An 11,940-nucleotide genomic window follows, 5' to 3' on the forward strand; every position below is an offset into this window, starting at 1 on the left:
TATTTGCATCATCTATCCACTTACGATACACAACATGTTCATCATTATGTGCATCGTTAGCAGGTTCAGTAGGCTTAGGTGAGTCAAGCACATATTCCAGCTTCTCCACCCTGAGAACAATTCTCAAGTTTTGAAGCCAGTCAGCAAAATTAGGACCAGTCAACTTGTGAGCATCTAGTATACTCCGGAGTGATAGTGCAGAAGACATAACGAATATAGTAAATCTGTAAATGATAAACACATAACAACACTTAGCAAATATTTAATTTTATTTCAAAACACTATATGAATTGGGTCTTTATTCATAAGTGGCTCCCACTAGTTTATCTAATTTATACACCCCCTAAGTGAAAATTAGGCATTCATAATGCTAGTGGGAATAGGGATCCTACATTCCATTACACAACCTCGGCTGTAGCACGAAACGTCATGTGATGTTCAATAGGCAGACAACTCTTGTCAATTACATCTTATGTTATTCCCTAATATAATTTTAGCCTCTTGAATAATTGAGTCACGGCTGTAGCACAACAAAATCAATATTCTAAGTCAAGTCTAACTCAACATTTCGTATAATTGAATCAGTCTCCAACGGCCCACGGCTGTAGCACGTAACGACCTTTAGATTCTAATTCTATGTACCCATCTCTATGTAATAGACAAGTATTTCTTATTTCGAAATCAAAGCCCTCGGCTGTAGCACGAAATGACAATGATTTAAAAATAAGAACCACTTTCTATCATGTTGGAAGGCTATGACTGACACAAGCCCGTTGTGTCATTGGACAATTACTACTTGATATTATTTAATTTTAGAGGGATTATATTACGTTACAATCTTAATCATATTATAAAGAGATTCTTCCTTTTAAATTAAATATTTCAAATCAATAATCGATAATCAGATGATTCCCAGATCGGGTGGAGCATTGTCAAGAGGCGTCACTTAATAACCCTTTCTTACAGATAGAAATCTGTTGTTGACAGAATCATCCTTTCTCTCAAAATTGAAAATTCATATTTAATTACGTGTTTCATAAACACAAGAATCTCATGATTGTATTCATAATATTATTGTCAAGGCAAGAAACGATTCCTATTCTAGATTTTCTAGAGCACGCCTTATATTGATTTAAGTTCACCTAAATCTATCATCGCATGGTAAACACAGGCATATATCTCATATATAAAAATAAATAAACAAGTAAGCATGCAAGTAATATCATGTCACACATTGATATAATGATGTATGGATTTATTATAGCATTTAAAAGCAATTAAAACAATTAAAACATGCTTTAAAACACTTTCAGGAATATAAACAGTTCAAAACTTTTATATAAAAAATATTTGACCACTCCATTAGACCCGTCTCAGAAAAACGAATCCAACGATATATTGCACGCCCAAAACGGAGTTACGAAACTCCCAAAAAATCAAATTTAATGTGGACATACGGGCTGTAACGCATGTACGTAATGCGTTACAACACTGTTGAGCCATTACAACACTGTTGAGTCATTTACGCGTGTAACGCATTCCGTAAATGCGCAACAGTGTGTAACGCATTCACGGAATGTGCAACACACCCCTTCCCCGCGTGCGCGCTGCACGCGCCTGGCACAGCCGCAGCAGGTTTTTTTTTTCTGTTTCTCCCCTGCCGTTGCCTGTTTGTCTTTCTACTGTTACAAACAAAAAGTAACCCCCTTTTTCTTTTACTCCCTTCCTTAATAACTCTTTATTAATTTATTATTTTAATTTTATTATTAATAAATTAATTAACATTTAATTAATGAATTAATAAAAATAAAAATAATATGATTTCTTAAATCAGGCAGTAGCAGAAAATTATCAAATCAGCCATGGGTCCTTGTGCAAATTTTAATCATAATTATTCAAATGCATAATTATTTCATGAATTTTAATTAAAAAATTTTTAAAAAATTCATAACAAATAATCTACACATCACAAAATTATGAAAAAAATACCTAGACAATCTACAACACTTTTAGAACCCAGATCAGTAGTCAAAATCTCATGCAAAAATTATTTCGAATTAATTCATAATTAAATCCAAATAAACTTGCAAAAATCATAATAAATCCATACATGCATAAAAAAATCTGAAATTTTTTATATGAATCTCTATATGCAGAACCTAGCTCTGATGCCAATGAAGGAATTTACGGATGAGCGGAAGCGTGAAATAACATTTATTCCGTAAAAACCATATACCGCATATATAGAAAAACGTATAAAAGGGAAAAACTGAGGAATCGAAATCATACCTCGTGAATCGAAGCTTTATAAAAATAGAGTGCTAGCAGTTGCTCCTCAATGTGTGAAGCACTCTACCGGTATCCACCAAGAACGATCCTCTTCGATAAACCTTTTTATAAAACTGAGCTTTTATAAAATGGAGTTTTTGGGAGAGAGAGAGAGAGAGAGGAAGAAGATGGAGGCTAGGGTTTTCATAAAACCAAAATTGTGTGTGTGTAAAAAATGAATGAGTCATCCATCTCATTCTATTTATAGGGCTCTCCTAGGGTTTTATAATATATCTTTATATATATTAACCCCCACATTTTATCTTCATAAAATGCTTTAATAATAATTAAAACTATTTTGATCATTATTTTTTTTTCTTAACTATTTAGAAAAATAATTCTCTCTCTCATTATTTCATCAAAGAAAATATTCTTTTATGGTGTGACCCTGTAGGTTAAATATTATGCTGGTAGTAGAAATAAATAATAATAAACTTTCATTAATTATTTACATGAATACTAAAATTCACTAAATATAATTAACTGATTAATTATATTTATTCTACATCGTGAGTGATGCTTCTCAACATATCGCGACTATATGGATAATATGAATTCACTGCTTAGAATATCAAGAACCTGTCAGTGACTAGTTACCGTACAATGAATTCCTTCTACCCTTATAATATCCCGAATAAATACAAGGCATGGATCTCGTGTCAAGCCTATCAAATTTAATCATATGATTTCTTATTCATAATGCAAATTCATATTAATGCAAATTAGAAACTCCTTTCTAATTTCATACACTCTGGCCAGAGATTCCAGAACTCGCATACTAAGAATAACATAGGATATTCTCTTCCTATACTAGAAGGGGTAGATCCTCTATTGACGTTAACTATCTCTATACACAAATCCCTATGCCCTGAATAGACCTAATGGATGTCCTTGAGACTAAGGACTAAACCAAAGCACAGTTCATTATATATAAGATACCTTTAACGATCTCAAGTCTAAGGACACTTGTACAACTATCACTCAGTGATTAACTATTGACACGTGAGTAATCTCCATTAGTTGTTCAACTTATCGAGTCATGTTCAGTGAACTTATTCCCTAATAAGCACCTACATACTAGCTATAGTGTCACCACACAAATGCCTATGAGAACAGACATCCTCCTGAAAGGAGCAAGCATAGTATGTACCAATCTTTGCGGATCCACTAACATCCGATTAGTTATCCTATGATCAGGAACTGTTTAAGTCCAGAGTTGTCATCTTCTAGATCTCACTATTATAATCTCATTATAATTCTAGAAGCTTTACTCTAAACTATGGAACATCTTATTTAATACACTTTAAATAGATAAAGACCATAAAAATATAACAAGTATTTTATTAATTCAAAATGAAATCAAAAGGGAATACAAGAAAGTTCTTCCTAACTCATCATACATGATTGGATTTAGGAAAAACACTTTCAATCTCCCACTTGAACTAAAGCCAATCACCCTAGTATCTAATACCCATCTTCTCTTTATGACGATCAAAGTGAATCTGAGACAATGACTTTGTGAGTGGGTCTGCTACGTTGTTATGTGTGTCAACTCTCTCAATCTTGACATCTCCTCTTTCAATGATTTCCCTAATCAAATGAAAGCGTCGCAAAACATGTTTGGAATTTTTATGAGACCTAGGTTCCTTGGCTTGTGCTATTGCTGTGTTGTTATCACAATACAACACAATAGGCTCCTCAATGCTAGGAACAACTCCCAACTCAGAAACAAATTTCCTCATCCAAACGGCTTCTTTTGCAGCCTCACTTGCAGCTATATATTCTGCTTCCGCTGTGGAGTCAGCCGTTGTAGACTGTTTGGAACTCTTCCAACTAATCGCACCACCGTTCAGAGTAAACACGTACCCTGACATGGATTTGCTATCATCACTTTTTGATTGAAAACTAGAGTCAGTATAACCCTCTATTTTCAACTCAGATCTGCCACCAAAAACAAGAAAAATATCCTTAGTCCTTCGCAAGTACTTAAGGATGTTCTTCACTGCTTTCCAGTGGTCTTCACCTGGATTGGACTGATATCTGCTCGTCACACTGATTGAATAAGCAACATCAGGCCTAGTACATAACATCACGTACATGATAGATCCTATTGCTGAAGCATAAGGAATCTTACTCATACACTCTCTTTCCTCAGTTGTCTTAGGAGACATCTTTTCGGAAAGGGACACTCCATGGCTCATCGGTATGAGACCTCTTTTGGAGTTTTCCATGCTAAACCTTTTAAGCACTTTCTGGATGTATGTACCCTGGGTAAGACCTATCATTCTTCTAGATCTATCTCTATAGATCTTCATACCGAGAATGTAGGATGTTTCTCCCAAGTCCTTCATAGTGAAGTTCTTCGATAGCCACACTTTGACTGATTGCAGCATCGGTATATCATTTCCTATAAGAAGTATGTCATCCACATACAATACAAGAAATGTTACCGCGCTCCCACTAACCTTCTTGTAGACACATGGTTCATCTATGTTTTTGATAAAACCAAACTCTTTGATTGTTTCATCAAAACGGATGTTCCATCTACGAGAAGCTTGCTTTAAACCATATATGGTTCGCAGTAGCTTACACACTAGGTGTTCATTTCCCTTAGAAAGAAAACCCTCTGGCTGTGTCATATACACTTTCTCTTCAAGTTTCCCATTGAGGAAGGCCGTTTTCACGTCCATTTGCCAGATCTCATAGTCGTAGTAAGCAGCAATCGCAAGCAAAATCCGAATTGATTTTAACAGGGCTACAGGCGAAAAATTTCATCAAAGTCAATCCCTTGTCTTTGTTTGAATCCTTTTGCCACGAGCCTGGCCTTATAGGTCTCTACCTGGCCATCTGCTCCAATCTTTCTTTTGTATACCCATTTGCACTCAATAGGCTTCACACCCTCAGGTGCTTCAACCAAAGTCCATACTTGGTTGGTATACATAGATTCCATCTCGGATTTCATGGCACTTTGCCATTTCTCTGAGTCAACACTACTCATAGCCTCATTATAGGTCATAGGGTCGTCATCATCAATGATTGACAACTCATTGTCATTCTCACAGGGGTTTTCTCAAAGGCCTGGCATTGATTATCAAGAGACATACTCGCCAGTGATGGATGGAATTACTTTTCGTTTTATATTAGGTATGGCATCTAAAGAAAAACTGGAAACACGCCTTATGGACGTCGTTACTGCATACCTGTATGGTTCACTTGATAGTGAAATTTTTATGAAAATCCCAGAAGGTTAAAAATGGAAGAGTTCAAGAAACCTCGTCATAAATACTCCATTAAACTTCAGCGATCATTGTATGGACTTAAACAATCTGGTCGTATGTGGTATAACGGACTTAGTTGTTATTTACAAAAGAATGGGTATATTAGTAACCAAATTTCTCCATGTGTTTTTATCAAAAAATCACAATCTGGTTTTGTGATTATTGCTGTATATGTGGATGATTTAAACCTTGTAGGAACAACTACAGAGGTTGATGAAGCTTTCATATACCTAAAGACAGAGTTTGAAGTGAAAGATCTTGGAAGGACAAAATATTGTCTTGGTATACAAGTTGAGCACTTGTCATCGGGAATTTTCCTCCACCAATCTACATATACATAAAATGTTTTAAACAGATTTTACATGGATAAATCTCATCCATTGACTACTCCAATGGTGGTTAGATCTTTAGAGCCTGATAAAGATCCATTTCGACCACGAGAAGATGATGAAGAAGTTCTTGGTCCTGAAATCCCATATCTAGGTGCAATTGGTGCACTTATGTATCTTGCAAATAATACAAGGCTTGATATTGCATTTTCTGTGAATTTATTGGCTAGATTTAGCTCTGCTCCGATGGATAGACATTGGAATGGGTTTAAACATGTATTCCGTTATCTTCCGGGAACAACAGACTTTGGATTATTTTTTCCGAAAAACTCAACATCTCAGTTGATCTGATATGCAGACGCTGGATACTTGTCAGATCCTCATTTTGGCAAATCACAAACTGGATATGTATTTACATATTGCGGTGCAGCCATTTCCTGGAAATCCACGAAGCAAACTACAGTAGCAACCTCAACAAATCACTCAGAACTCATTGCAATTCATGAAGCCAGTAGAGAATGTATTTGGTTGCAGTCTATCATCAAGAATATTCAAGAATCATGTGGATTGCCAGACATCACAAGAAGTCCTACTATCATGTTTGAGGACAACACTACATGCATTGATCAACTCAAGGAAGGATATATCAAAGAGGAAAGGACGAAACATATTTCACCAAAATTCTTCTACACTCATGAGCTTTAAAAGAATGGTGAAATTGATGTATAACAAATTCGGTCATGTGACAACCTTGCTGATTTATTCACGAAATCATTACCGAATTCAACATTTGGGAAGTTACGACATAACATTGGAATGCGCCGACTCAAGAATTTGTTTCAACAAAATTCAGCGAATGATTAGTTTTTCGAAGGGGAGATTGTACTCTTTTTCCTTCGTTAAAGTTTTTATCCGACTGGGTTTTTCTTTGACAAGGTTTTAACGAGGCAGTCTATGATCCATACCACAATGACAATCAAAGGGGAGTGTTGTGAATTGATTGTCACATGGTCAAATATGTAATAGTAGGGCTAAACTTAGGTGTAGAATTTTTACAATTTGTATTAATTGCATGTCTCCTTTCACTTGCTATAAATATAGCTTGAATCAGTGAATGAAAAATGCACCTAGCGATTCTTTCTCTGCTTCTTCTGCTTCTCATATTGCTCTCTCCGGTTAAATATAGTAGTTATTTAGCAGCTCTTTCATTACTATAACTAGTATTTTATAACAACCTCGAATTTATTGTTACCAACTATGTTTTTGTCTTATCTGGAGTGCGGAGAGCGGCAAAGAAGATGGATGGAACGTGTAGATGGATCGAGTTTGGATCGAATCGGCCTAAATTTATATTCATATTTATTTATTTATTCGGATTCGGATCAGATCGGCTCCGGATTTTTTTATAGTCCGATCCATATCCGGATCCGTTCAGATCACAGATTTCGAATCGGATATCCGCTCCATTTATGTATATTTATTTTTTTAACTTAACTTATTACAAAATTTATTTATAATTTACAATTCCGAAAAATATTAAAATACAAGTAAAATACAACGAAATTCAAAGATAAAGTACAAACTAAAATTCGCTTTTTGAAATAAATATACCGAGTTGTACTGTATTTTAGTGCTAATTATGAAAAAATTAATGTTGCGAAATGGAAGTGTTATATGAATCGAGACTTTGGGTTATGTAGTTCTAAAAGGTAAAAGAGTTAGGGTTATAGAAATGAAGTTATAGAAATGGACTGTATGCCGAATCGAACGAAATATAGATAATTGAACTTGACTCAAAAAAATTACGTTTAAAATTAGAATTATTAAAAAACATTTTTATTATATATATGTATATATAACCGGATCGGGTTATTAACGGATCGGATCGACCTAAATCTATATCCGCTCCATTTATAATCGAATATTTTTTATCGGATCGGATTTTTAATAGGTCGATCCATATCCGCTAAAATAACCTCGGTTTGGATCCATTAACGGACAAGATGGAATCATCAAAGTGCAACGTCAACTTGAGATTTATCATCCCGTATATTTTAATCACTAGATTCAAATAATTGATACTCTATGATAGAGCAGTAGTATTATACAATGAGGGAGGGAGGTAGTGGGCGGGGGGGATAGTAAAAGACTTGGAGAAATCCGATGGAAACAGTTGACCCGAGAAATGGCTACTCCGGCGCAACAAAAACATTCCAGAGTATCCGGCCCACAGTCCCATTACCAGCAGAAAAAACATGTCTGTCGGCCTCAGCATACTCTCTCTCCCTCAAAGCCAACAGCCGATGGCCTGACGCAACAGCAATCATAGACTCCCACACAGGCCACCGAGTATCCTACTCGGAGTTTACTCGACTCACTCAAAACCTGGCCTCCTTTTTAACTACTCATCTCAAACTCACCATTGGTCAAACCGCCTTCATCCTATCCCCCAACTCCACTTCCATTCCCATTCTCTATTTCTCACTTCTCTCTATTGGTGTCATCATCTCTCCTGCTAATCCTGTCTCCACAATTTCCGATATTTCCCGCCAAATTCACTTATCCAATCCTGTCATTGCTTTTGCCACGTCCGCCACGTTTCATAAGCTTCCAACTCTCCACTACCCAACCATACTCCTCGACTCGCCCGAGTTTGAGTCAATGATGCTGCAGCAGCAGCAGCAGCAGACTCGTAGTTTTAGTTTGAGTTATCAAGTGAGTCAGTCTGATACTGCTGCGGTGCTCTACTCGTCGGGAACAACGGGTCAGGTCAAAGGCGTGGAGTTGACTCATCGCAATTTGATTGCGATTACTTCTAGTTATCAGGTGAATAATAATTTAAGGGAGACTCCGTCTGTTGTCATGTACACTGCCCCGTTTTTTCATGTCATTGGATTTTTTTACTGTATCAAGTCTGTGAGTTTAAGCGAAACTATAGTGGTGATGAATAGGTTTGACTTGAAGAAGATGTGTAGAGCTGTGCAAGACTACAAGGTCACGCAGATTGTGGGAGCGCCACCGGTGGTTGTGGCAATGATTAAGGATAGTGCCACGGCTGAATTTAATCTCGAGTCGTTGGAGATGGTGGGATCCGGGGGTGCTCCCCTGGGAAAGGATGTCATTGCTACCTTCAAAGCCAAATTTCCGGATAAAGAACTGTTTCAGGTCAGTAATCCACGTCTTACAATCAATAGCCCTTGGGTGTCAATTTCAGATTTTAGACACTGATCCTGCTCTAATACTTAGTTATATTTAACAAAAAATAGTTACATTATTAAAAGAATTGGTAATATCTAGTAATTTGAATGACTCAGAGTTGCTTCTATATTGGATCAATATCATTCTGCCCTTCTCCCTAAAGTTCTTGCCTACCAAGATTATTTGTTATTTGGTTCTTTTCTTTGTTTTGTCGTTTATATTTTCCACAAATCAGCTTTAACGAAGCATGATATGTGATTAATGTGATAAGGTTCTTCTCCAAGAAATTGATGATCCAAATATTACACATTACAAAACAAATTAAATTTCTGGAAGATACTTAATCACTAGTGCAAGGCAGTACAACTTTTTATAAGTTGGAGATCTGAAGTAATATAGATACATGCATTTATCTTTCTTAGTTTAACATTTATTGCTGGTTTCCGTTGTTTTAATAGTCTGTTATGACTTCAGATTTAAGACACCTTTTTTAAACCTTTCATCCTCTTTTGTGTTGTAGTGTTCTTTATTGTAACTGCCACATAAACAACTGATTCTTGCATGTTCAGCTCTAAAATTAAACATTTTACCATCCATTAGAATTTAGTCTTATGGAACTAGAAACTAATTCTTTTTTGTTAATCAAGGGTTATGGAATGACTGAAACAGCCGGAGCCATCTTTCGATCTACAAGCCCGGAAGAAAGTTTGCGCTGGGGTTCGGTAGGGAAACTTACAGGACACTGTGAGGCAAGAATTGTTGACCCAGAGTCAGGAAACGCTCTGCCACCTGGCAAGCTAGGGGAGCTATGGATTAGAGGACCTCTAGTTATGAAAGGTATAGTAAGTTATCTTGGTTTGTCCATGCTTAATAAAGAAGATGGCATACTAGTGCCTCACTGTATCTAAATTAATCAGTCTCTTGTCTATGATGTATTAATTTGACTTGCTGAAGCCACTTGTTAAGATAAATATGCTAGTTTTCACGACATAGTTTTATGTGGTGTCTCAACTTGCAATGTGGTGGATATTGTACAGGCTATATTGGTAATGCTCAGGCAACTTCTGAAACATTGGTAGGTGACGGGTGGTTAAGAACGGGAGATCTTTGTTACATCGACAAAGAAGGTTTTCTTTTCGTTGTTGACAGACTGAAGGAATTGATAAAGTACAAGGGATACCAGGTATTATTATTCCACCACATATTCATGTTATTTCCTTTTTTTAGTTTGTTTGATTGCTTACGAATGACAATATAATATTGCAGGTCCCTCCTGCAGAGCTTGAACAATTGCTTCAGTCCCATCCAGAGATAATAGATGCTGCAGTTATTCCGTAAGTTTCAATTTTCTCAAATGAAAAAAATATACTTGTGGTGTGGTAGGCATTAGCATTTATGCAAGCAATACTATCAATTCCTTTTTTTTAGTGTTCATCTTATTGAAAGATTGAAGGATAATTTTTGTAGATTCCCTGATGAAGAGGCTGGGGAAGTGCCTATGGCATGCGTGGTTAAACATTCGGAAAGTAGGATCACTGAGTCACTAGTGATGGATTTTATTGCAAAGCAGGTTATTGATTTATTTTCCTTCATATTATTAAGATTACACGCTGGTTTTTATGTATGATATGAGAATATGACTTAAAGCAACATATAGAAGCAGTAACGGAAGCACTACTTTACAGAATTGTCCCAAAACAGCACTCATCACTCTATGTATTACTTGGAAGCGAGAAGCACGAGTGCATAAGTCATGGCTGTATTGATGTCTATTAAAATTCTTTCACTTATACATTATATGATTTTATTAATTTGTAGGTTGCGCCGTACAAGAAAATAAGGCGGGTATGGTTCGTTACTTCAATTCCAAAAAGCGCAGCTGGGAAAATATTGAGGAAGGACTTAAGGAAGGCTGCTGCTCAAGGATCTCTCTCCAAGCTGTGATACAATTTCTATTAATCTGCCACCACAATAGTTGCATTTATATATGGAACTTTCCCAGGGTAGGGAGAGTTCCAAATTGAAAACCAAGTCAAATGTAACACAATAAAGTATAAGCTCTGAAGTCTGAACTCTATACCTATTGATTTACATCATATCTTAATGTACTCGCAAAAAGTAAGTTATTGAACTGATCCATCTGTAGTTGAGGGGAGTCCTCATATGAGAATTTTTATGAAGGTTGTTTCGCGGAGCTTTTCCTTTAACTAGTTGTTTTTCCGGCATTGAACGGAGTCTCCTACGGTCAAAATTAACATATTTTCCTGCCTTGTTTCAGAAATTCAATGTCTAGGAAAAAAGTACGTTTTTTTTTGCTAATTAGGCAAAAAGGGCAGTCCGAATGTGATTTACTAGCACTAGCTTACCCCGTGGCTTGCACAATATCGTTTAATATTTATATATTTTACATGATTTTACTGTATTAAAGGAATAAACTTGAGTACCGATAAGAAATAAACATTTTATTTTGTATATATATTATTATAATATCTCATAATTTTTAGATCATAATAATAGAATAATAGAAAATAAAATAAAATTTGATACAGATTAGGAATTAAAATTGAATTACTAAGATGCCTAAAATTTGTATTAGATTCTAAGACCAATGACTAATAGGTATGGAATTAGGGTTTAAGCACGATATAAATGTTCCTTGTTCATCTTTATATTAAAAAACTAGCGTAAAAACCCGTGAAAGACATGGGTCTCCACATATATTGAAATGTTATTTCGAACAAGTTTGCATTTATACAGAATTAATTTTTGAATAAGATAAATGATTATTTTAATTTTTCAGCGGATTG

The 11,940-nt window shown here is 35.7% G+C and overlaps 1 protein-coding gene across 1 annotated transcript; it reads left to right on the forward strand.

Moving 5' to 3' along the window:
- Window positions 1-8,034: 8,034 nt before the first annotated feature.
- LOC141672338 (4-coumarate--CoA ligase-like 9) lies at window positions 8,035-11,327 on the forward strand. The gene is made up of 6 exons (XM_074478914.1): window positions 8,035-9,100; window positions 9,781-9,970; window positions 10,171-10,316; window positions 10,400-10,467; window positions 10,601-10,703; window positions 10,952-11,327. Exons 1-6 carry the CDS (start codon window positions 8,099-8,101, stop codon window positions 11,075-11,077), a joined length of 1,635 nt encoding a protein of 544 aa, XP_074335015.1. The 5' UTR covers window positions 8,035-8,098; the 3' UTR covers window positions 11,078-11,327.
- Window positions 11,328-11,940: the final 613 nt, after the last annotated feature.

This window comes from Apium graveolens, chromosome 7 (genome assembly GCF_009905375.1).
Source record: "Apium graveolens cultivar Ventura chromosome 7, ASM990537v1, whole genome shotgun sequence".
NCBI classification, from domain to species: domain Eukaryota; kingdom Viridiplantae; phylum Streptophyta; class Magnoliopsida; order Apiales; family Apiaceae; genus Apium; species Apium graveolens.